The sequence below is a fragment of the Nelumbo lutea genome, chromosome 2 (assembly GCF_056320005.1).
Source record: "Nelumbo lutea isolate HS-2025 chromosome 2, American lotus-T2T, whole genome shotgun sequence".
Taxonomy (NCBI): domain Eukaryota; kingdom Viridiplantae; phylum Streptophyta; class Magnoliopsida; order Proteales; family Nelumbonaceae; genus Nelumbo; species Nelumbo lutea.
This window is the reverse complement of record NC_142685.1, coordinates 53,029,105-53,056,217: the sequence shown is the minus strand read 5'-3', so window position 1 is coordinate 53,056,217 and position 27,113 is coordinate 53,029,105. Positions and strand designations below refer to the sequence as shown.

The 27,113-nt window shown below is 36.6% G+C and overlaps 1 protein-coding gene and 1 long non-coding RNA gene across 5 annotated transcripts; one reads left to right on the top strand and one right to left on the bottom strand.

Moving 5' to 3' along the window:
• Positions 1 to 303: 303 nt before the first annotated feature.
• On the bottom strand, positions 304 to 9,471 carry ATIPCS3 (Inositol phosphorylceramide synthase 3). 4 transcript variants are annotated; one of them, XM_088973873.1, is made up of 13 exons: positions 8,842 to 9,421; positions 8,513 to 8,734; positions 8,313 to 8,402; positions 7,382 to 7,468; positions 7,217 to 7,285; positions 4,736 to 4,816; positions 4,252 to 4,323; positions 4,040 to 4,100; positions 3,806 to 3,908; positions 3,246 to 3,341; positions 3,117 to 3,163; positions 2,896 to 3,008; positions 304 to 766 (listed from the first exon to the last, which is right to left on the bottom strand). In XM_088973873.1, exons 2-13 carry the CDS (start codon positions 8,543 to 8,545, stop codon positions 761 to 763), a joined length of 858 nt encoding a protein of 285 aa, XP_088829999.1. In that variant the 5' UTR covers positions 8,546 to 8,734; positions 8,842 to 9,421; the 3' UTR covers positions 304 to 760. The 4 variants fall into 4 exon arrangements, with proteins under 4 accessions (XP_088829999.1, XP_088829998.1, XP_088829997.1 ...); XM_088973871.1 differs by lacking the exon at positions 304 to 766 and adding an exon at positions 2,401 to 2,771 and having other exon boundaries at positions 8,842 to 9,466; XM_088973872.1 differs by having other exon boundaries at positions 8,513 to 9,467.
• Positions 9,472 to 9,693: 222 nt separating this feature from the next.
• LOC148870709 (uncharacterized) lies at positions 9,694 to 14,126 on the top strand. Its single transcript, XR_016108237.1, has 2 exons — positions 9,694 to 9,921; positions 13,710 to 14,126. It is a non-coding gene; the product is annotated as an uncharacterized LOC148870709 (long non-coding RNA).
• The last annotated feature ends 12,987 nt before the right edge of the window (positions 14,127 to 27,113 follow it).

Below are 27,113 nucleotides of genomic sequence, written 5' to 3'. Positions count from 1 at the left end.
TTCATATCCCTTTGTTTCTTCGGTTAACTCCCATTCTCTCTCCTCATTGTCATGTAAGCAACTCTCTCTCTCTCTCTCTCTCTCTCTCTCTCTCTCTCTCTCTCCTCTCAATAACTCCATTAAGTTCCTTAACTAAACTCAATAAATACTATAATTGCAAAAGGTTACAAGCAAAGAAAGTTGAATCTAGGTATTTACATGGGGAGAGTAAACAAATCTACCACCTCCCCATGCTTCAATCACTTGTTATAACAATATGAGCTTAAACCTGAAGTTATGTTTTCTCTTCTTTATGCATGCCTATTACCAAATTTTAAGAAACAATTGATTATAAAAATTTAAATATTTCTAAACATTAACCATAGTTATATTGGTTTCCTAATAATTAAGATATACATGCATATCTTAGCTATTCTATCATTTTTCAACATTTTCCAATTGTTTCCTAGCCTGGATTTATTTAACTTTTGGAACATGCCTTGAGTTTTCCTAATGTGTATCCTACATTTTTCACTGTATCCATGCATATCAAGCATATCCAGATGCAGCTCTTAAAATTGCATTTCTGATACTTGTGTTTCCAATGATCTAAACCTTGAATGGGATTGAAAGGGGTGTAGAGGTTGGACATCAAGCAGGAAGCAGCAGCCAGCAGGAGGTAGCATAGATAAGCTCTGTGATCTGTCGCGTTACATTTATCCAGATAGAAGACCTTCAAGCGTATTTTGGTAGATACACAAATTACTTTGTCCAACAGCCTTCAACCCTGCAAGACCATATTCCCCTTGATTACTACAGCAGGCATATCAAAACTGGAAAGGATCCTTCCTAGTGGCCTGTGCAATCTGCAGAGAATGCTCATCTCAGCAGGCTGGCTATAGATTAGTTATGATTAATCAATAATCATATCAATTACCCATGCCAAGTCTTGGATTTAACTCTCGTCTTCACCCTCTTTTCGAGTGATTGGAAGAATTAGTAATAGGGACACTTCTAAATTTTCTCTTATAACTGGGGAATGTAGATCAAAATCTCAGAAAAGTTCCTCAAATAGGAATTTTTGCCCATTAGGTCCCTCTTGTATTCAACTTATGTGCAGCTACTTCTTTTTATATCCACAAAACTGATTTTGAGAATAGAAGCTATTGAAATTTCTGTGTGCCATTATTTTGTGTTTCAACATTAATTCCATCCTTTTAGCTAGATAAATATCATTAGCTGGGACCTTTACGATGCACTGACTTTGTTAAACAAAATTGAGGCAAAGGAAATCCTATGAAATTCTGGATTGAGCCAACACAGTTCAAGTTCAACTCAAACATTATTTTATTTATTTATTTTTTTTTGAGTTATGTCTTGGTCAAAATGGCCAATTGTTGTATTAATTTTAAATTAATACAAATGAATTATAATTTTGAACTTATATTAATTATTATTTTTATTATTATTTTAATTTTAATGACTTTCTATTAAGAAAAATTAAAATCAAATCAAAAGCTTATTAACGTACTTATTTTAAATGGATAAAAATAATTAGAAAAATCTATGATGCAGGAAAGGCATGGTATTGAAAGAGTTTTAATCAATCAAAACCCATCCATGAGATTTAATAATAACACCTAATTGGATAACCAAATTTATGATTCTAGTTGGCTGGTAAGATGTTTTTCAGATATCATATTTTTTTCCATATCATAGTCGAACCAATATAAGATTAATATTTTTAATAGGTTTATCAATTTTTATAAATTTTAAATTGAACTTAAGGCTGTGTTTGGAATCAGTGTAAAAATACACTATGACGTTTTACACTGAACCAGTTGCTTTTTTTGAGAATAGTGATGGTGAAAGTGTAAAGTTTTACATAAATCGATGTAAAACTTTAGGATTGATGAGATTTTACACTGATTATCCACGTAAAACTACATTCCATGCACACAAAACTGAACCGAAGTATAGTTTTACGTTGATAATAATTACACCCTTTTCCAAAATGCATACAAAGCCAAACTGATGTAAAATTTACATCGCATCCAAATGCAGCCTAAATGAATTTCCACTAGGTGCTTCAGCGTGGTTTAAAGTAATGGGAATAAAACGCATGTATTTGAAAGGTGGATAGAGAGAGTGTTTTCAGGTAAAAATGTTATGTAATTTGGAGTGAACAATTTACAAAATATTTTAGGAAAAAGTTTTCAAGTAATGAGAAACGTGAGATAGCATTTTGCAATAAAGATTATGTTAAAAACACAAGAAACCGTAAAAAAAAAAAGAAAAAAAGAAAAATAATGAGAAATGGTAGAGAGGGGTGCTGACATGGACAACACATGTATATTCCATGTCAGCTAGGAAAAAATAACAATCGTTCAACGGATAACAGATTGATGCAGATGCACCCTATTTGCTTGGTGAAATGATGCAATTAGAAACATATGGAACTTCATGTTTACATGGTGACAATGGATGGAATTGAACATAAAAGGAGCAAAACTGTTAGAAAAACAAAAACCCATAAACTTCCATCAATTCAAGAATACAGATCAGGTTTACACAATGTATGTCACTGGCCCAACAACAACCACACAGTTGAGCTGAGCTAGTCAAGGTCGTATGGGTTTAAAAATCAGCGTCCATTGTAACACTCGTAACTGCAGTGTTACTTGCAACTAATCTCAGTGCCTAGTGCCTACCAACATCTATGTGCCATTTGTCACTGTTTCAGCATGGACCATATTTCCATTTTCTAGAATCTTGCCATTGACTTGTGCTCTCTGTCTCAGGAGGAATAGAAATGACAAATATAAAGGCTCAGCGAGAGAGAGAGAGAGAGAGAGAGAGAGAGAGAGAGAGAGAGAGAGAGATGCAACAAAATGATTAGGAATTGATCTGGCATACCCAGTCTGCGGTGTCCCCAGAATTGCCATTCAGGAGTTTGTGGTGTTCTTCTTTGTCTTTGGTACTCAATGGAAGCAACGGGGATGAGGTTCCATTGCTACGGTCAGGGAGTTCTGCATGGAGGTTACAACTTAAAAATCATTACAGTGCCTAAAATCTTCAGCATTGAGCAATGAAGGTAAAAATTGAAGGAATGGCCAAAAGAGGTATCAACTTTGCACCTGGCAACTTCTTATCCACAAAGAATACCACCAAATTTACCGTATACCTGCAGAAGAATGAACAGGTCAATCTTAATAATAACAAAATTTGTAACCTTCCGGAAAAGATAATAGAAAGAGAGCAACTACCATGCAACAACAACATCAACTGTGTAATGCTTGCGGGATGCTATAATAAGGAGGCTCTGAACAACAGCAAATAACCAAGCAAGCTGCTTGATGCACCTAAACTCATATATCAACATAATACAACCAAAATTAGAACATTATACACCAATAACTACATGGGTGGAAAATTTTATATATGGATTGTTTTATTAATTACCAATCAAATAGAGAAGGGATATTTAAACAGCAAGGTCTTAGTTGTCAGCCCAGATGGGCTCCACAAGGCTGTAGCATGTTTCATGCCAACAGCTCCGTACCACATGGCAACAAGAAAGCCCCCTTTTTCTGGGCAATTTTTTTCTCGTATTTAAAACTTCATGAGCTGGTTTAAACCAGGGAACAAATACAGTGCATAGGATATAGAGATGACATGAACTGCAGCATGTCAAGGAAGCCAATCCAGGGAGTTCAGTTAGATAACCTGGACTATCCAAATCTTCCCTCCACATGATGTGCTTCCATATATATAAATCACACATAGAAAGTCGAGAAAATTAAAAAGGAGACAGAAAAGGACCTACCTTCGTGTGCCATATTTCTGATATGTGAGCACAAAAACTAGAGTAAAGATCATATGAGATGAAAAAATCAAATCACCACAACCATATATTACACCATGAGGGACTGCATCATAAGTCAGGATAGAACAAATGAATATCAAAATTACTTCTTGAAATATGAGATGAAACCATAAAAATAATTTTTTTTGAGCAATAACAGAGAAACCAAAGAAACGATAGTACAAGGTTATTTACAGTTAATTAATAACACTTCAAGTACACTGTCTGGATGAGGTAGCCTGGCAAGCTTCGAACCCTGCAAGTGAAAAAGTGAAGTACCAGACTTAAAAAATATCCCCTGGAGAGGGTAGCACTTGAAGAATCAAATAAGCTATGCATAACTAAACTAAAACATTAGCCATAAAGCCCACAATAACATACATAGTATATATTTTTCAATGTTTTACCTCACGACAGTGGTAGTTTGGTCCAGGAAGCTGTGTTGAATAAAATGTAATGATGCGGAGAATTTGAGAAGCCTGCAGGAAATAAACATATTGTTACATTGATGTTGGATGACATGCAATGAATAAAAACATTTAGTACTGATACTCTTGACAGGTTTCATCCAGACAGGTTTTATTAAGAAGTTAAGACACTTCGGCAGAGCCACATACACAAATAGACCAAGGCCCAGGTTTTGGTAGATAATCATCCTATCAGATACTGATAGAGTTTAGCCCAAAATATATTGAGGGCCATGTTTCGCTAGCATGAAATCAAGGATTTCCACAGGCAAAGAATTCACCTGTGGTTCATGACAAAGGTGACCACTTACAAGAGCACATGAACTCAATGAAAATAAGACAAATACCTAAAGAGTAAACTTAGATTAGGAGAACCTCCAAACAGCAGAAAACATTGATTGTACATGCAATAATTTGAACTTACAACTAGGAATGCTAGAACCCTTCGCCATATTAGAACTGTATATATCTTCTTACTGTGACAAATGAAAGGGTGAAAACTCCACTGCAACAAAATAGAACCCATATTAAGAATTTAAAATAATAGAAGGAAAAAACAATGACTCAGAATAGAGTTTAGTTCCTGTATGAGTAACAAAAACTTCATTGAATAGTAAAAAAGAAAATAGAGATTAACAAATATGGTCAACAGAATATATATACTAATTTTAGCAAATGTATACCTTGAACTTATGCCCAACTTTTGAAAAACGTTTTCTGTGTCTTCTTTTCATTCTAGCACCCAAAGCTAGTAATTTGCACTATGGCAAGATAGGCTTCTTACAGAGTATAGCATATAGTTGCAAAATAACAGATCATAAATGAACAATATACAATAATTAATGAATATGCACATACAGCCTCTATGTAGAAGAGTTAATTGACAGCATTTCTTTCAGATTGGCTCATTGGCTTAAAACACCGGACCTGTTCAAGGATTTTTCTGTTGATGATATTTAAGGAATTGGAATGCAATGGTGGTTTCCTCATCCTCAAGGCTCAGGAGGTTTGGTTCCCATCTATATGTCAAAGATTGAAGCTGAATTTTGATAGTTCTTATGGCAATCCAGGTCCTTCCAGCATAGGTAGAGTGATAAGGGATGGTGAAGGGAAGATTGGGGCATTATGTTCTGAACCTAATAGGAGAGGGTGATTCTCTAGGAGTTGAAGTGATAGCACTCCTAGAAGGGCTGAGATTGGCAAGACAACTACATCTACAACAGATTGAAGTGGGGGGAGATTCGAAACTGCTTACAGTGTGGTTGCAAACAGGTAGTATGGGGACTTGGATTCACAGGCAGGCCATGAGAGAAGGGAGTTGGGTGTAACTGTTAGATGGGTGTGAAGATCAGAAAATGGTTTAGCAGATACCTTACCCAAACAACAGGGGTGAACTCTTTTCAGCTGAACTGTAACAATGAAGAGTATTGGGGGTTAGTTTCCCTATCTTTTGAGGACTGAACCCCTGTACTCATTTTAATTTAATTAATGAAAATTACCATTTCCTATCAAAAAAAAAAAAATCAGACAAAACAGTTGTGAATCTTTTCTATATTAGATCCAATGGGTACCAGACATGTAGGGGTAGGCAGTTACATGTGCCAGGGTGCAAGCAGATTATAATCTAAAAAAGGGGTGCAAGCAGATGAATGGTTGGCACCCACATGCAACTCCCTTGTCAGCAGATCTTTCTAATGAAAATTTTTGGAACACTAGGTTTGAAAAAACTGCCTACCATTTACAGTTCACCTGATAGTTCTATAGAAGATAGTCCTACTTTACGTTTTTGCAAGTAACTTCTGAGTTTATATTAAGTTGCAGTTATTTTGTTCATTCACACAGTTTCAAATTTTTGCACCTCACCAACGAGGAAGTATTTTGTTGCCTCACAAAAAAGCTCCTCTCTCCTCAAACTTTAGAAGATCATTCCCTCAAACATTCAGAAAATAAAAGATTTAAGGAAATTCCAACAGAAGTTTGATAACCACATGGCTCAAAAGAATTCCAAAAGGAATGGCCAATCATGATTAAAATCTTAATATATTTAAACAACAGATAAATTTTAACAATTTCTGAGTATTTCTGTTCCTTGAGCAATAAATGTTGTCTAGTAACTGCCTCTGTTTTTTTCCTATAGAAAGAAAAATTGACTTGAAGTTCAAAGATTGGAGGTTGCTAAAAGCTTGTGAAGGTTTGTAATCTAGGAACGTAGCCCGAAACCTGTCTTTATCCTCTAACAACCAACCAGTGATCTGCTTGCCAATCAAATGCAAAAAGGCTAGGTGAAGGCTGAAGATCTACAAGTCTTCATCTTCTAGCAAATAACCACTGACCCACATGTCATATTAAAAAGTAAAGAATTTGACTGGGTGAAAATATACATTACTAGGACATGCAACAAAAAACCTACAAATGAGGTACAGAGATGAATGATGTTCATGAAATTTGAGATTTCCAATGACCCTGCCATTTCGGTATTCCAATGATTCAAAGTCCATGTGCCATTTAACTTCCAATTAAACTGGCTAAAAAGGGACAAATCTGTGCAGTCAGCAGAAAGAATGATAGAATCATAGAAATTCAATGTATTTTTTTATATAAATGCAATTTCATTTACTGGTATTATCTAATTTTCTAGGATTTAGAATCTCATGAACTTTCAGTATAGCAAATTAAGTCAAATATAACAAATTTGAATGGGCGCAACAGCCTCCAAAAAAGCATTATATATAGATGCTCTAAATGTCTTCACATATAGAAGAAGAATTCTAGGAGAGTTACCTGAAAATTAGAGACTCCATAGAATTCTTTTATGGAGGCTCCAACATTAGATTTTTATGAACCAAAAACAACTGGTGGATTCTAAAAAAAGGAAATAAATGAAACAAAAAAAGAAGAACCTTACCAAGAAGAAGGATAAGAAGATGAAGGAGAAAAAAACTTCACTGATGTAAGCTTTATCTTGCCCAAGCTCCTACAAGACACAAATGTAAGAAAGCATATTCTCCTACCATTAGTAAATCAACAAAGATCAGGACCCAAATCCCACAATGAATAAAAACATACACACCGGAAGAAGAAAGAACCCAACATCCTGAAGCATTGGTCCTGGTCGATGTAAGTAATGAACTCCTCGTGCAGCCAACCCATGGATGTACTATGGACAGAAGCAAATATATAAAGTTTGAGTGTCCAAAAAATCCCACCTTAAACATTTAGCAAAGTGTAAGAAATAAAAAACAAGAAAACCAAGTCCAGAGAAAAGGAAAAATAGAAGAGAAAACTGTAACGAACTTTTTGATATGAGAAACCACATCATATATACGGAAGATTTTTTTTTTTATTTTAATTTGGAACATGCATTTCAAGTTGTTAAATTTACATCAAATAGACAAAAACCAACATAATTTCCCTGTTGAAAAAAGAAAATATTGATGCAATTAAGTATTAGGCGGCAGTAGAGTAAGTACACTACAACTTTGAGTTGCTCTGTGAGATCTATAATGAGATTGGCAGAAGTGAGGTTAACTATCATAGGAATAACTTCGAATTTAAAGCCATCCCAGGAAAATTTATCCTTGCTTTTCGATTAAACAAATCGAACATATAGTAAAGCCAGCCATCCCAGGAAATGCATCTGAACATTTTCTTCAGATGCATTTAAAGGAGAGAAATTTGATAACAAGGCAAGTGGACAAAAAATGATGCAATATGCACTAACCATCAAAGAAACAATTCTCCATAAAAGGTACCTCTCAATTGAGATTAAAATTTTTCAGACCCCTCCCCCCAAAAACCAAACAAACAAATATATAAATAAATAAAATGGAGCAGCAAAGCTAGCACTTAAAGTCCCTGAATTCAAACGAAAGCATGTCCCAGAGGAACTGCATCCGAGAGCTTTGACAAAATTTTCTCATTTTATCGAAGAGAAATATGGAGAAAAGCAAAGCAACAAACAACGGAACTCATAAAAGGTTAGTCAGAAAGCAAAGAAAAACCTGAAAAATCAATCCAGCAAGAAGAAGCTTCCACTTCTCTGCAAGAATTTTGATCTCTATCAACAATTCCGCATAAAATCTTCTCCATAGCTTCAAAAGGAAGAACAATAGATATTAGTCAAAAGGCACAGAAAGAGGGTAATAGAAATAGAGTGAAACGGATGTTAAAAAAGCAAAAATTGAAAGGAGAAGAAATGAACCTTTGAAGCCTCGGGAGCAATATAAAGCGTCATTTTTGTATCTTGCAATCAGTTCCATATTACTTCACAACCAAAGGATTAAGGTCGACATCATTAAAAACAATATCAGAAGTAACTCGTCAACGACTGCACAGAAACTGGTCCTTCAGAAATTGGAAATTAAATCCCCCAATCGCCTCCAAAAGGCAACCACCTCGTCCTTGTTTCTTCAATCGAAGTCCTCTATTTACAGCAAAATAAAAAAGAAAAGACCACTGAAAATTTTCAAACGAAACAAACCGCGAAGCAGAATCGAGACCAATATTTCTATAGAAGTCCAATCGCCTAACCAGTTTTCTCCAATCTAAAGCAGAAAAACGTCTCGAAGACAAGTTATAAAGTTCGAATCTAATGATCAGATTCGCGATCGGAGCGAGAAAACGGCTTCAATGGCGGAAGATCGAGAGGCTTCTTTCGTCTATAAATAAAAAGAGAAGATATATCCCCTCGTTCTCTTTTCTGTTTGTCTACACGAACGCAGGTTCAAACGGATCGACAGTTGGAAGAAGAAGAAGAAGAAGAAGAAGAAGATTAAAAGAGAAAAGAAGGATCGGCTCTACGCGACCCCCGTAGGAAAAGAGGAGGAAGGGTGTGACGAGAGGGACTCGAAAAATAAGAAATCCAGCAAATATTCTAAAAATAATAAAAATTTAAATGAAAATTAATATTTTTTCTAATTAAATTCAAAAATGGAAACATAAAATCAAGAAAACGAGGGGGGGAAAGGCAAATATTCTTCTCTGTAAGTGAGAGAGGAGTGTAGTGTTACAGATCAGAGCATTTTAGAAGAGGCCATTAACGCTATTCGAATTCTCCTGCAAAACTGGCTCAAGTACATGAAAATTATAAAAGAAAAAACACACTAAACCCAATGGGGGAAATAATTTGATTTTAATAATTAACGAAGTTGGTTCTGGTCTGACTGACCCCGTGCTTGGGCGGTTAAAAAAGTTAAAAATATGAAAACCTATATCCCAAAATTATCCCCATTATCTCAGGTCAATTACCAAAATGTACAGGGGCCCATCCGGGCCTCGAGACTAACGGATCACTAATCCCTCCTTTCATATCTATCTGTCCACTTGTCCAGACCCTAGCCAGAGTTCGGATCTATTCCTCACACCAATCTCACAGCATGTCCTACCCGCATGGTGAACATCTCTCCGCCGTGCGTTGTGAGCATCTCTCATGAATGATAATGTCCGAGTCTATAAAGTCAGTGTGAAGAATTCTCTGAGGGAGTAAATCCCAATTCCCCAACCAAGGCGGTGCTGTTAGGTCTTGAAGTTAAAGCCAAATTTGCTAGTTGGCCAAATAAGTTCATCATCCTTATTCACCGAGGGAATAAAGATGGATCTAATTTTCTTCCTGTATGGTGGGAAGATCAGGCTTTCTATGTTTCAGCTGTCTTCTTTTCACCAGAAAATTTGTCTTGGGACTTACAGCATGTTCCTATTCTTTTTGCTGATTATATAATGGATCAATTTTGTATTCTGCTTGTTTTTTTGGGTAATACCCACTTTTTGTTCAATTGGGAAATACCCATGTTAATTAGTTCAATTATCAGAATTTCATCTGTTAAATATGAATAATTAGTTCCATGCAGACGTATATATATATATATATATATATATATATATATATATATATAATAGCTAAATCATGTGTATAATTTGGATCATATGAGATCAGATTGGGGTAGTGAATCTATATTTAGTACAATCAAGTTCAGATAACGTTAATGGGATGGAATCGAACTGGAATTTGGACAAACAGATGCCATTAGCAGCCCTAGACGCCATGAGGGAAGAGTCAAGACATGGTAGAGGATACGGAGCTGACATGCACAGATGCCCCCAATTGAAGTGAATTTATATGAGATGGACAATCTGAGATTAGTAAGGGGAGACCAAACATAAACAGAAGCTTCTCTAGGCAAGTAGTGCAAGGGTAGTAAAAATGCTGAAATAGGGCAGAAAACATGCATCAGGTCTGTGGCAAAGCTAATAACAAGTTCTCAGGATTAGTAGCTTCTATTCTTGCAGAGATGAGGGAGTAATTTATATGAGATGGACAATCTGTTATGCTTGTTATGTGATGAATATATATATATATATTAAGGGTGCATGGGTGGTTGTTTTAGGCAATGACCAGCTCTCTGTAGCACCCCAAGGAGGTTGAACCAAACAAACCACTCCTTCACTTTTAGAAGGAAGTTGTGCTTTGATATGGATGTATGAGATGTATCTTCCTTTCCTAAATCAAAATTTGATTCTGGGTTGGCATTATCTTCTCCTGGGTCCCTAATAGAAACAGACCTTACCATGATTGCATGCCACATTGCTAGACTTTCACCCAAAGTGTTTTAAATGATAGGTTTCTGCAGTCACATAAGAACGATAGGTTTCTGCAGTCAAAAAGGTGAGCTTCATCAAGGGTTTTATATGGTGTACTAAATGAGTTACAGTGGCTGTGGTTGCATGGTGCAAGTGTTAGCATGTCGTAAGTATCTTTGGATCAGTTTTGACCCTCCTAGTATAGCAGTGGTGCTATTTTCTTCAATTGTTACATTCATGTGACTATGTGACCTGAAAAGGTCCAAGAGTGCCCATTGTTCTGGAGGGCAAGTTGCTTCTGGTGGTGGAACGGGCAGGCATGGGTTTACCTGTGTCCATTGTTCTTCTTGATGGACTAAACTACTATGAAAGGTCCAAGAGTGTGAAGATGATTGCTGGAGCTAAGGAAAAGTTGGGGTATCTCATTGGGAATGCTAAGAAATTTGCTAGTGAAGGGGCTGATTATGAGAAGTGGGAGCAAAAAAATTATATGATTATGTCATGACTTACATCTTCAATTCAGCCTACTCTTAGAATTTTACGTGGGCAGAAATAGCCAAGAAGATTTGGGACCAAGCAAAATCAATATATTCAAAACAAAATACATTTTGTTTGGATTTACCACCTCCAAATTGAGTCACGGCACGGCTTGCATGTGGAAGGAGGTGGACACTTGGACTATTACAAGACTATTAACTGGTAGGGTGAAGAGGATGCTCCAGCCTATAAAGAGTTGATTTCCCAAGAAATAATTTTTTTTGGCTTCTAGCAGATTTTGGATGGTCAAGTGCTTCCAGGTCTTGAAGAAGTTTTTGCATTGATTCAGTCCCAGGAAAGTAGGAAGACTGCTATTTATTCCACTGAGGAGGAGCAAGTGGCTTTATTATTTAAAGGTGAAGGCAAGAAGGGTGAAGTGCAAAAGAAGGGTGAAAATGATATGGATCAGCTTTGGTGGCACCATTTTAAGATACCTAGACACACAAAAGAGTTTTGTTTGGACATGACCGGTAAGCCTAAGAAGTTCCAAGGAAGGCAAAGTAAAAAGCCTAATGCAGCTATTATTGCCTCCTCTGCAACTAAGCAAGAAAGTCAGCAGCAACCAAATCAAAGTATCTCCTCTCTAGTTCAACCTATGGGCTCTATATCTAAAGGTCTTCTAAGTACCACACATGATCAATTTAAACAGTTTGGGCATGTTCTCAAATAGGTTGAGCATGGTCTTCTAAGTACCATGCTCTTTATGTCTCAACTTCACTTCTCAATCACAGTGGATCTTTGGAGCAGGGTCCACAAACCACATGACTAGTGAGTCTTCCCTTTTCAGAGATAAAGTTAAACTTGTTGATGGATTCTTTCCTACTATTACCAAGTAGGAAGTTATCTCCCTACCAATGGGCCTTTGCTTATCTGATGTTTACCATGTTCTCAAGATGTCCATCAGTCTTCTCTATATTAGTTGCATTACAAAGTCCTTGAATTGTTTAATAACCTTTTCCCCCAACACTTGTGTGTTTCAGGATTTGGCTTTGGGGAGAATGATTGGTAGAGGACACAAGTTTATTGAATCAGTCAAGTTAGCACAAGAGTCATTTGCAGCTAGCAGCAAAGCATATCTTCTCTCCCTTACAACCTTCATAGAGTATGAGAGATGGTTTGTACTTTGCAGGCAAGAGAGCAGAATTACAGACTATGAGAATGAATTGGAAGAATGAAAAGCAAAAGGGTCGATCACTGATCTGAAAATTTAGAAAGAATCGAGCCCGGCTGGATTTGGAATTTGTGAGGAGATATAGAAGGAGTGGAGGGTTGGAGAGCCAATTTCCCAATGCGGAATAAGAATCTGAACCAAGCTGTGTTTCCTTTTAGGAGAGGGTGATGGAAAACCTCTTCTTGCTGCTTCTAAATACAAACTGGTGTTTGGTTTAATACATGGTATCTAAACCTCTGCTATGAGTTTTGAACAACTCAGATGCAAAGAAGAAGTTTTGGTGATCACTGATACAACACTAGTTAGACAACACTAGTATACATGGTTTAATACAAACAAATGAAAGACATTGGTTTAATACAACACTAATCACATTAGAGAAAAAGAACCAAACACAACATTTCTGCTTTTCCTCCAGGCCCTAGTTAGACAACAAGACCCCCTGACCCCCTGAAACAGTTCCCTATAACTTGCCATGCATCCTACAGACATTTGGCAGGTCCATCTATCTCTCCTATCCAGGCTCCTTTTTCTCCAACAGTAAAGCGTGGTTCCTCTGCACCTAGGCCGTCTCCTACAATTAAATCCAGCCAAAGTATGGGGGAACTTGTGTCTCTGACTTTTTCTGTTTTATCTACCTTAGATGCTTGTGAACATTTGCTCATCAGATTTTCTGTCTGCATGGATATGTTTTCTTCCCCAAAACTTCTCTTTCAAGTTCTTTGCCAAGGAAGCCAAAGATGCCATTATCCCCATCAGCTCAAGCTTTACCCTCCCCCACCCACCTCCTAATGAAGGTAAATTAATTGTTGTGGAGAAGATTATGACTGTGAACTGATGGAGAAAAGTTTTATAAAGTAATACTCCAATTAGTTGAGAAGCATTATTCAATGTTAGGGATGGCCCAGATCCACCCCAAATAAAGCCAAAACTCTATTGTTAAATTATGAACACTTAAATCATTTATTACTACTTCAAACCAAGCCATTTTTGTCTGCCCCTTGCCCTTCTAGCCCCTTTGGGTTCTATATGTTGGATTCAGTATTGTCAACTTCAAATTTTTGCTTCTAATCTATGTTGATCAGCTTTTTCTATTGTCATCAATGGTAATTAGGTGATGGAAGCAGCACAAGCTTCAACTGGAATGTCAGGCAGTTTTAGCGGGGGTCACTTGCAGAATGTCAACCACATTGCTCGTCTTTCTGGTGCTCTGGTTGGTGTAGCTTTGGTGTGGCTCTTCAGCAGGGTTCCTTCTCAACCTCCGGATCAAAAAGTACCACATTTGAATAGAAGAACAGACAAAAAAACTTGATAAATGGGTCATAGCTTTGCCAACCAAGGGAGCATACTAGATTTTATTGTACAAACTCAGTTTGCTATATTTTTTTGTTGTTAACGTGTAAGGCTTGAAGGAATTCTGAAGCTGGTGTGTTGAAATTACAGTGCATATTTGGCATATTTGCATGACATTACTTCTACTGATTTGAAGGATCAATTGATTACAGTACTTGACGTTAGAATAGAAATTTGTGTTATCTTGGAAATCTGACGATGTGGCATTGTCCCATTAATGAATTGCATTTTTTTCTCATTGCAGCACCTTACAGTTAAGTGAAAATGAAGCAAAAGGTCTAGCTCCAATTGCAATTTTTTCTCTTTGCAGAGACTATAAGAATTGGGGGCAGAATTGGAAACTTTGGCTGCATCCGATTCCGATTCCTGACGGAACCAAACAGATGCCAGGAATGAACCATTCCGATTCTGATTCCGATTCCAGCTGCGAACCAAACGGCCCCTTAAAATTTTTCTTCTTCTTTTAAGGGGTAGGTTTCCCTCTAGGGAGTTTTTGAAGAAAAAGGGGTTTAACCTAGAGGACACTTGTGATAGATGTGATGAGTTAGAGGATATCAATCATATTTTTTACTAGTGCACTTATTCTAAACAGATTTGGATGATGATCTGTGATGAATCATTTTTTTGGTGATGTATCAAATTTTTGTGCTAAGTACCTCGTCATTCAGTCTGCTTCTAAGTGGCCGATGATTCAGAGGCCGAAGTGAACTTTTGCTGGATGAGGACTTGGATGCCGAGTTGGAGGCAGATAGGTGACGAGCTGACTGGGCCGAGCTAGGCAGGTTAGGTGATGAGTTGACCAGAGGGCCGAGCTGGATTGACTCTTGAGCTTTGTAGCTCTTTAGAGACCTGCAAGGAATCAATGTTAGAGGACCTGGGGTGGCTAACCCGGCGAGCTAGAATATAAAAATCAGCCCCTTCACTAGAATATAAAAATCACAAAGTATGAGAGCTAGAATATGCTTATTTGCCCCTCCCCCCCCCCCTCCCATGTCATTGGGGTTGGTGCCTTTATATAGGCATTGTTTAGCGTGGGCTTCACGCACCATATCCGAGATTTCCGAGAAGTCGTCTAAGTGGTCTGAGATTCCCTGAGGTAATCGTCATACAAGTTGACCACGCTCTGGATTGTTTGGCACGTGGGCCAACTTCCAAGGATCGTGGGAGTGTTAGGATATGCATGTCGAATTTGTCTGCGAGCACATCTTGCAAGTCGCTAGTCGGCGCATGAGCCAGGTCGCCAGGTTGGCGCCTATGCCAAGCTGCCAGGACGGCGCTTGTGCTAGGTTGCCAGCTCGCGCTAGGACCAGATCGCTCCAGGGCCAGGCTGCCATGTGACACAATATCATTGGAAGGCCAAATCCACCCTCATCAGTATGCCCTAACATAGACAGTCCAAAAGATGAACGGGAAATGTGAAGGTTTGGTGGGAGAGAATTTCGAACCACGGACAAGAATACAAATTAGAAAAACCAGCTTTTATATTATGGTTCATCTGGAAGAGTAGAAACAAAAAGATTTTTGAGAAGGTGGAGACTCCCCCTCCTCAGGTTTTAGAGAAAGCAAGAATGGCCTTTTATGAGAATGTAAGAGTTCATCAAAATGAACCCGATAAGTATCAAATAAGTGACAACCAATTATTTGGAAGTCCCCAGAATGCAACACAATCAAAATTAATTTTGATGCATCTTGTATGAATAGTTTCAATTGTGTTGTGGGGACCATTGCTAAAAATTATGGTGGGAAAGTTTTAGATATGAAGGCATATTATGTGGGTAAAGCCCCAATTAATATGGCCCTGGGCTGCATGAGAAGCCCATAATCTGGCTTTAAACTTCAAAGATTGTCACATAATCATAGAAGGGGATTCCAAGTTCATCATTTCCTGTCTTCGTGGAGAAACTCAACTGCCGTGGAGCATACAAAACATCATTGAAGACTACGCGGCTTTGAAGACCTAGTTCGAGTTTGGTTTAGAGTACCGGCATGCCTTTCGTGAGGCGAATCAAGCTGCTGATTGACTTGCTCATCAGGCCCAATTCAGTCCTTTAAATGTTAATATCCAGGATCACCCTCCCCCTCTAGGTTTTATATGTAATAGTGATTCTTGGGGACGTGCTACCCCAGGCTTGTGTAGCACTGTATAGATTTATCAAAATAAAAAAATTGCAATGTGAATCTCCACATCATTATCTACCCACTTGTCAATTATTAAACATATTAATCACCCTTTGCCCACATTTTAACCTTGCTGAAAAAGAGATCCAAACTAGGTCATCCATAAGTTTACTTCGGCTCATTTCAAAGAGGAGGGAATTGTTACAAGTTGCTTAAAACAAAGCCTTCAGACCAGAGATTTTTTTGATTAGACAAGTGACATTTTATTTTTTCAAGAAAGAGCATTAGGGAGTGAGTGAATTGTTACTTTACCTTAAAAATGAAAATAATAATAATAGCTAATTTTCCAAAACATGTGGTTATTTATGATGTTGGAAATATATATTATCAAAAAAGCTTTTACCAATTACACCCCTCCCCCCCCCCCCCCGAATTTTAATGAAAATTCACCTGATTGGTATTTGGTTACCACTATATATCATGATGTCAATTGATTTGTTATAAGTTTTTCCAAGATCATAGCTGAACCCTAAAAATGATTATTTGCTTACAAAAATCTGAGACCTATATATATTAATATATTTGGTTCAATTTCATAATTCAAATAAAAGATTCATTATAAAAACTTTTAGTGATGTGATGTGAGTTTTATTCTTTTAAATAAAATAATTTATCAATTACAATTTAAATTTGATCTATTTTTTTAAATAAATAACTCGATTTAAGTCTATGGGTGGGGACAGGGGATAATATTTTTGTCCCAAATTAGGGATGGGGTTTACATATAATTCCCCGAACTCGATGGTAAATTAGTAAAATATCCATAGATTTATATTGATTTTTAAAATATTTCTAAGTTTTTTTCATATTCATTTAATCCTAGGATCCTATAATTTTATTTATAAAACACCCCCAAATTTTCATAATTCAATTCCTAAAATACCTCCAAATTTTCATAATCCTATTTGTAAAATATCCATAAATTAGATTTTTTAGGTGATTGCCTCGGGATGGAATAGATTGTCTTCACTTATGGGGACGAGGGACAAAGAAGGATGTCGCATTCCATGCACCGCACCTGCCCCGCTAATATGTCATATAATAGTAAATCTCAAACACACAATAATACATAAATATAGTTATCCTGTACTTTGGGGTCATTCTTTGATTATCATCATAGAATTTGAAGAATTTTCGAAACATGTAAGACATAGTAAGATCTTTTCTATTTTCCTTTTTTTCATGGCCAAGATATGTCATGTCAACTATACACATGGTTTAGAAGTTAAAAGAACATCGTTTCGGATCCAAAAGACAAGAACACAACAATACCTTTGGACTTGCTCAAAACATTTCATCTTTGCATGCGTGACTTTGAATTTATTAGAACAAACGTTTCTATACTTGTATATAGGTGCTTACCAGACATAACTACCATGTAGTGGTTAGAACTTATTGTAGCATTCTTTCTTCTACTTTTTCCTTTCCCACTTTTAGGGTCTTACCCTTTTTGAAGGGACCATTCCAGAAGGCCCAGCAGCCCAAGAGCGGTTATGGAAATAGCTTTCAACCAGCTGTTGATTAACAGGAGTCAGGAGCAATCGGAGCATTAGATCATTTATTGAGTGACATTTTGTCGAACACATGATAGAGCTCACAGGAGAAAAGGAAAAAAATTAAATCATTTATGATAAACATGGGAACGACCTTGGAGGAGTTTTGGCTTGTCAAAGCTAGGAAAGCAATACATGGCCTTTTATTTTTATTCTACCGTAACTAGAGACTAGAGAGACATGGGATATTATTTTAGGGGTTTTTATTATTCAGTCCACCTCAGAAAATCTTAGCCCTACCGTACAGGTGGGATGAATTCTGACCATGGATAGATAGATGTCAAATTCACGGGAAGGATGCAGTTTATAAGGGGGGCTACTAATAGACTTTGAGGGGCCGCAATTTCAGATTTCTGGGGTGAAATGCAGTCTATTTATCCCTTTACTTTACCCAAACCAATTCCTGCTAGCTTTTTCACCAGCCAATTATGCCGTTTTAGTTACAGTACACTAAAGATTCAGCTAATGTGGTAGTCTCGAAATGAGTCTGAATCACCTGCTAGCTTTTTCATTCATATCATATGGGAATTGGAATCAGAATTGGAATTGATTGGAATGAATTCTCATTTCCAAGTGAGAGATTTGAGAGAATGTCATTCCACCATGAATGAGAATTGGATCATAATGTCATCCAACCAAACCCTGAATCAGAACGGACCGATTTCAGACCCCTTACCAAAGGGACCAGTTCATTCTAAGTGACAACGAAACATGTTAGGTGATCTCATGTGGTTGAATATGAGCCAGTTGATACTTACCACATCAGTAAAAAAGTACTCAAATATGTACTACACTATTTTGGCATCTATCTTCTCCTTGAATGTTAGAATATTATTAAAAAGTTGTTTAGAATTTCAACAGTTGAGAAGATTTTCTCCATAGACGAATTAAGAGGGCTGAAATGGTCAAGATTGGTTTTACTGATGTCCTACCACCGGAAAAATTTATTAGGTAGGCAGAAGGGCGCCTACAACGTAGGAAAAAAGTTTTGTTATATTTGAGAATATTAATGACATGATTGATTGGCCGAATTTTGTAAACTACTTAGACATGAACAAATTAAATGAATTTCTAAGTATGCGGCAAGCCCACCCAAGAGCAGGTGATTCAGTAAATTTGTCCTTTCATGGCTAATGAACTGATTGGGTTGGGTACGTAATTGTTTACTAATTATGGATCAATGAGATAGCTGGTCACATCTAATGTACAGACTACGGAGTGTAGCGAAGAACATTGTGTTGTTTTTTGTCATGGACATTGTCTATAGGTTGTCTTCTTCTCAAAACGTGGCGTGCGGGATATTTGCGCTGTCGGTCCAAGTTCCCTCATGGCTGCTCTTAAAAGTTTAAGCCCTGCCTACCTCAAAATCGGTTTTACATGCGGCAATTTTGCTGGTAGGTGAATCCGCGCTCATTATTTTTTACAGGTGGCAAATTAGCTTGGGGGCTGGCGCCCCAAGTGATTGTTTTATTCATCGAAAAAAGAAAGAACTTCCAAGGGATTGTGTAGGGAAGCTCCTATTTCACTGATCTAATGAACTTTTTTTATCCCAATATATCCAATATACAGAAGACGGAGTTTTTTTTTTTTGGTTTATTCTTTGTTTGGCTCTTTTTCTTTCAACGCCATTATCTTAAGGCTGGTGTATTTGCATCTAAGCCTCTCCTAAATCAAATAAAAACTCAACCTAACACTAAATTTTACTTTGTGGATGGCAGAATATAATTGCCCCGAGTATTTGGGCCCCATTTGTTTGTCATAATCCTGTGGGGGTAAATTGGTCAACAGGGTAGTTGACCATGTATACGCATGCTGTTATAATGGATCCCATTGTAATAAAATTTTTTAGAGTATCAATTATTCGGATAACTAATACCATCCTGAAGGATGGACAGATTACACATTCGCTGATAAACAATCTTCCTCCACCACCTTTCTGTTTACTAGGGTAAGTTATATTACAGAAAAATACTATTACCAAACTTGCTTTAACAAATTCTTTTAAGGCTTAGTTCAGAACAAGTACAAATACAAATTTATAGAGTGCAAAATCTTATATTTCATATTATATAATACATATTTGTATTTATACTCCTTTCAAACTGAATTTAATTGCCACCATAAACTCACTGATTAAGTTAAATTAAAACGAATGGGACCTTAATAAAAAGAGTTGATTATTTCCCTCAAAATTTTGTAGCAGTTCTTTGGTTTACAGCACTTATGTACCAGACTTTTTAAACTTGACACTAATAAAGTGTGGGAGCATAAAGCATTCTGATCAATTTTGATTTGTTCACACTGCAGTGAAAGTGATCTCCGGATTAGAATTTACAGTGAATCAATCCCGAGGCCGAGACACAGTCTGAGAGGCTCGTGGCAGGTCTTAGGTGATGTCCTACCAACCCTCAAGGCACGAAAACAGATTGGGTTTAGTACAGTTTGGGCCCAACCCAAGTAAAAATTGATCTCTGACCTGATTAGACTAAACATTGACACTAAATTGCTTTGCCCTAAGATTAGACTAAACACGGGACATGACTCACAATCCCGGGTTGGGGATTGGACAATATCAAAAGTTTATTCCATTATTTTTCTAGTCCAAAGATTTAATTTATAATTATATATAAAAAGATGTTCTATTATAGAAATATAAAGCGGGCGTACTTTATTGCGTGGAGTTTTAAATTTTAATTCTTAACATGATTTTTCTAATTTTATAAATGGATTCATCATTTGCGAATTTAGGGTTGGAATTTCAGTGGATCGAGATCAGGATCCGAGAGACATTGACAGCCTTACCCTACCTGTCAACCTTTTTTTTTTCTTTTGGAAGTCCCTTTCCAAATTCCAAGTTCCTAGTTTTCTTGTTCAGTTAGAGGATGCTGAAGCTGAGTAAAGCCAACAAGCTACTGTGTTTTTTGCACCAGTGCAACTTGCACGGATCATTACTGGCCTGCACTGTCCTAACCTGTAATCCGCATTTAATAAGTTTTTAATGGACTAAACGAAAAGAGTCCTTGCGGGTCGTTACTGGCAGTTGAGGGTACTTTTGTAAATTAGAAGAGACAGTTATATCGGCCGGTTAGGGATGGTTTGGTTCATGGGCATTTTGTCCCAATATTTGAAATGGAAGTCAAGGCCATCAAATGTTGTGAGGCGATCTATCATCCCCTCATCTTTTTGACAAGTGAGAATTGACATTAGGGCTTGCCGCCTTGGGAGGTGGCGACTTTGGTACCACGAAGTCCCATCCTTGCGGCGCAATTACAGCTTACGGGAATGCTGGCTGCACCCGCACATGTTGGCAATTACAAGACTTTAGTATCACCAAGTCCCATCCGATATACTCCCATAATCATCATCATCGTCATCCCATGTGGGTGAGAGGTTATCAGTTATTACTTATTAGTTATTACTATTAATAATATACGTAGAAAGCATCAAAGCACCCAATTGAAAAATGCTCAAGTGGTTGACGCTAGTGTTGATGCCAATGCGTGGGCGCTACATCACATGCGATTCCGATCCAACGGTTTGTTTTTACTTTTATATTTTTCTCTAACTAGAAAGGTGAGGACCGTGAGATTGCCTTATTTTTTAGGGTTAAAATATGCATTAAACATGGATGAAGACGAAGAAAGTTAGATTGCCATTTCCCCAAGCCTTGGCTAGAACTTGGGCACAGTAGAAAAAAAAGTTATTTTGGCCTCTTCCTATTTTTTGAGAATATAAACCTCTATTTAGGGGTGGTTATGAGTTCAGCTTATCAAAAGCTCAGTTCAATTTAATCTAAATTGAATTTTAAGCCAAATTCGAGTTTAATAAAATTTGGCTTGTCAACTTAATTGAGCTTATATATATATATATATATATATATATATATATATATATATACATATAAAAATAATAAACATACACATATTATATATAAAATTTTTATATACTTAAATAAAACTTTGCTCGATTTGAATCCACCCCTACTTCTACACTTTTAGTTTTAGATACCCAAATTCATCCCAAGGGTATTTTGAGGACTTGTGACATAAATAAATTCAGAAAACATAAGTTATCTTAATTTTTATTATTTATAATATAACAACAATACTCCTAAAAAATGCCAATAATCACCTCCCTCCATAGGTAGGTTAACTAGATAGGTTTACCTTAAAAAAAAAATCAAGGCTGATGCTGGCAATATAAAGATTATGGGGCCGGACAATTACTATTTTTATCTTTGTTTTATTTTCCGTTTAACGGAGTTACACAAGGGGGGTGGCCCACCCTTGTTATGGAATGACGTTTCTGTTTTTTTTAGCTTCATAGGGCTACACAACAGGCGCAGCCCATCCCCTTTCCCTTAACCCTCCCAATCGCTGGTGGCAGCAAGATTTGATCCCATTTATCTTTGTTTTTTTTTTCCTGCTTAACGGAGTTATACAAGGGGGGTGGCTCACCCTTATTATGGAATGACGTTTCTGTTTCTCTTTTTTTTGTGGGACTACATAAAGGGGTAGCCCATCTCCTTTCCCTTAACCCCTCAATCCCGGTGGCAGTGAGATTTGATCCCAGGTCTCTATTCCAATAAATCAGAAAACCTACCAACTGAACCACCATTAATTGGCGAATGAAATTTCTATTACTATGCTGAAAATAAAATATAAAAAAAGAAAAGAAAAAAAAACCAAACTGAAAATGGTATTGACAAAAGAGCGTTAGAATAATCTACATTGGAGAATTAGGTCATAATATTATAATCTTTTTACAACATTGTAATACAACTCGGTGAAATTGCCAATAAATATTACACGATCTATCTATCATCTAGCCACTGGGATGAGTCCAACGACCAAATATATCATGCGCGCTGTGCATGCCTAGCGTTAGCCGTGCCATTATTCCACAATCCACATCACCATCCAATAATAATAGCCTCTTCACGGAGATTTTACCTCTTCGTTTATTACATTTCCGTGACGCTAGCATCAAATAACCATGGCCGGAGTTCCACTTCACTAATGACTAACCTGCAGGCTGCAACTGTTGCCAGTATTGTACGGTGGTACCATTGAACACGGTAAGTAACGGAAAAAACGGTTGCAATAGACAGTTAAAACATTAAATAGGGGAACTATTTTGGACCTTCCTTTTTTATCCAAATACGCAGCCCTAATAATTTGAATCGATGGAAACTGTTCTGAGGCTACAGAGACAAAGACCCTCTTTATTAGGGCTGCAAATGGATCGACAAAATGTATATGCTTTTGAAAGCACATAGATTGTATAGCTAGTTTTAATTATAAGATAGCACAAGGCAATGGAACCGTGGACCCGTTGATTCATAGATCCGCTTCTTAGCCAAAAATTGTTGAATTCGTTAATGATTCTTTCACTCAAGTGATCAAATTATTAATCTGTTTGATAGTTTTTGGTCATTTTTTTATTTTTTTATTTTTGTTATTAAAACGAGCTATCCGTTTGAATTGAATAGTCGAACCGTTGACCCAAAAACCGGTGGCCATAATGGTTTCGTTTTCAAGTCGTATGAGTCATAAACTCAAATGACATAACACGTATGGTACTGTCAGAATGGGTCATCCACTTTTTTTAATTGGGAACCACCCAGGCAACCAGTTCCATTTTACCCCAATCTCGGTCCCTGGCCAAAAACCGTTGAATCGGTCAACGAGCCATTGACCCGAGTGGTCGAACCATTAACCTATTGACCCGTTTGATGGTTTTTGGCCATTTTTTTTAAATTTTTGTTGTCAAAACAGGCTATTAGTTTGAACCAAATGGTCAAACCATCAACCCAAAAATCGGTGGCCAGAACAATTTCATTTTCGGGTCGTATGAGTCACACGCTCGAATGACATGACACATATAATATTGCTTAATGGACTTCACACATTCAATTTTTTGCTTGTAATTTTTGTTGTTAGAATGAATCATCCATTCGAACCGGACGATCGAACCGTTGACAAAAAAACTAGTGGCTAGAATAGTTCTGTAATTTTTTGTTGCCAGAATGGGTCGTCCGTTCAAACCGTCGACCCAAAAAAATGATGGCCAGAACGGTTCCGTTTTTGAGTCGTATGAGTCACACGCTCGAATGACAGAACACGTATGATACTATTTAATTGACCTCACAAACTCAACTTTTTGCCTATAATTTTTGTTGTCAGAATGGACCATCTGTTCAAATCGTCGATCTGAAAACCAGTGGCCATAACAGTTTTGTAATTTTTTGCTTATAATTTTTGTTGTTAGAACGGGCCATCCATTCGAACCGAATGGTCAAACCGTTGATTGTCAAAATGTTATTAACAACATTTATCAATAATAGTAAATGATTATACTATTTAATTAAATAATCATTAATGATAGTTTTAATAATATTATTTAGTTATTTTTAATATAACAATAAATATTAAATTTATGAATAGGATTTATTAACAATATTCATTAAATTAATAATTACCAAAATTAAATTAAATTAATAGTATTTATTAGTAATAGTCAGTAATTGTAATATTTTATTAAATAATCAATAACAATACTTTTAATAACATTTTTAATTATTTTTAGTATAACCATAATTACTAAATTTATTAACATTATTTATTAATAACAATATTTATAATTTTAATTTAAAGTAAATATCTATTTATTAAAATTTTTTTTAACAACAATAATTATTAATTATAATCACTAATTAAATATTTATTAAATTACTGTAATAATCAGTAGATTCCATTAATTATTCATTAATTACTGTAATTACTGGATTGTGAGCTCTCACGGGGGAATCTACTCGCCATTTGCTGCACGGAGAGAGCATCCGTTTCCTATATATATATATATATATAAGATTAGTAATTTAAGATAAAAACGATCAAATATTAATAAATTGAACTAAATATTGCATATCGTAAATAAAATGAAATTAAAATAACTTATCTGAAGTTCAAACCTATCTCATCCAATCATATACAGATCGAATTTGGATCAAGAGATTGAGTTCGAATTTGAAGTGGGACAATACCGATGACAATGTCTTAAATGAAAATCATAATATAATAGAAAAAACTTCTTTTAATTATGGGAGAAGGAGAAAAAACAAAATATTCAGACTCACAGCACAGAATCTGATCGTTGGGATTTTTGAGTAGGACAGGTGGAGCCGATTGCCAGGTTGGACATAGCTTTGCCACCCTACTAGAGCGTACAGTCGATCTGATCTTTCTGCTTTAATAACAAACAAGGTTCTGGTCGCTGCAGTGTTAAGCCACGTGCGTAATGAGCAGAGTGACTCGTCCCGGCCCCCTCGTGCCCTTACCAAAATAAAGAAACTTGTCGCCACGCAAAACTCAAGAGCCAATATCCCGACCACTTCCATCTCAAAAAGAGTAATGCTAAGTGTAGAAATTTAAATGCACCGTACACGCACACCGTGCTAAGCACATTCTATGTGTAATTTCAACTGGGTATCTGTGAATGGTCATCAGGACCAACGTTCACGTGTACATCGTTGGGGACCTCTCTACCATAAGCTTGGGGTGCAAAGCATTAATGGCTTAATGCATGCATCGTGCTAATTAAGCGTGAATAGATGAATATATTACGTTATACGTGCAAACTTGATTCAACTGCGCATTTGTTTTAGGTATTTTATCTTTGTTAAATAGGGCGAATTAATAAGTAAATTCATGCAGATGAATCAGGTTGAATAGAAATTTGGTTAGGTTTTGGATTGGGAAATTTAGGTCTTGTATAGGGTTAATTTTGGATTGGCCCTTAATTAACCCCACCCAAGTGAGAAAATTTTGAGAATGCTTTTATTAGAACAGAGTAATATAAATTTTAATAAAGAAAATTAGGAGATCTTTTATGAGGAGACATGTCTGTACCTTAAGATTTATGAGATTTTACGATAGGAAATTAAGATGCTTGATTTAAAAATGTACTTTTGTCATTTTAATAAACTCTATTTTTAATTTTACACAGGAGGCTCCATTTGAGCCTAGCTTGTGATGAGAGATCCTTCACCTTCCTTACACTCCTCTTTCTATATATATATATGGTATATTTTTTCTTTCATTTGTTCGGTTAAATGACAACTTATAAAGAGAGAAAAGAAAGTTATGTTCTTATATAGATATATATGGTATATATTTTTTTCTTTCATTTGTTCGGCTAAATGACAACTTATAAAGAGAGAAAATAAAGTTATCATTGTAAATGCAACTTTGCAACCTCTTGGAAGGATTTTTCTATGTCAAACAAATAGATGCAAACCCATGCAAACTATAATGCATATTTTCACGAGTTCAATGTTTGCATTACAAACAAACACAGCGTTTATGAGATTTTACTAACAAATCATAGAGCAAAGACACCCCATTTGAACAGATTTCCCCTTCATTGTGTCTTGTATATATAATAGTTTTATTAAAATTTATTTATTTTTTTTAAGGCAAACAAGCCTGTCATCAGAGTGATGACAGCTTACTTTCATTAAAAAACCTGCTCGGTATTACACTCTGAAGACAAAGTATCAAATATGAAATTCAGGGGGCAAAGACCAAGTAAAAAGAGAAGAAATAGAAAGCGCATGTAGAGGTGTAAATCGGGTCGTGCCGCCCGTAGTATCGCCTGGCCCGGCATGGTATGACAGCCCATGGGGTGTGTCAGGTTTGGCATGTTGGCCTGTGCCATGCTGGCTTGGGGTTCAAAGTCCATGGGTTGGCACGGCATGACATGACCAAGTGGGCTGTGCCGCCTATGGCCTGCGTGCCGGCACAGCCTAGCAAGGTTCATATATACTATTTATATATATTTATATATATACATAATATTTATATTATATATATATAATAGAATATATTATATAAATTATAATTATATAATAATATATAGTATATAATATATTAATAAAATAAATAATTCTTTTCAATTTTATATACTAATTTATTTAATTATTGTATATATAAGCAATTGTACACATCAAAATTCATATAAAATTAAAAATTTAAGTTTTTTTTTTTCATTTTTTTAAATAAATAGGCAAAAATAACTGTGGCTCGGTCCATGGCATGACTTGGACCAAGGCTTGGCCCACGGGCCAGCCCGACCCGCGGCATGGCATGGCACGGGATCACATGGGCCTGGGTCATGCTAGGCTGACCCCCAAAATTTTCACCGGGGAGGGCGACACGGTCCGTGATAGCCCACACTTTGTGTGGGCCACTCACAGGTTGTGCCATGCCGGCCCGACACAACACACTTTGCACCTCTAAGCACATGTTTGGCCAATTTGTGCGTTGCATGGTTAGCCCCACAAGGGATCCAACGAACCAAACAGTGAGGGATGCTCAACATAAGAAGTTTGCTATCTTCAATAAGATGTTTGATCTTCCACAGAGACGGAGAAT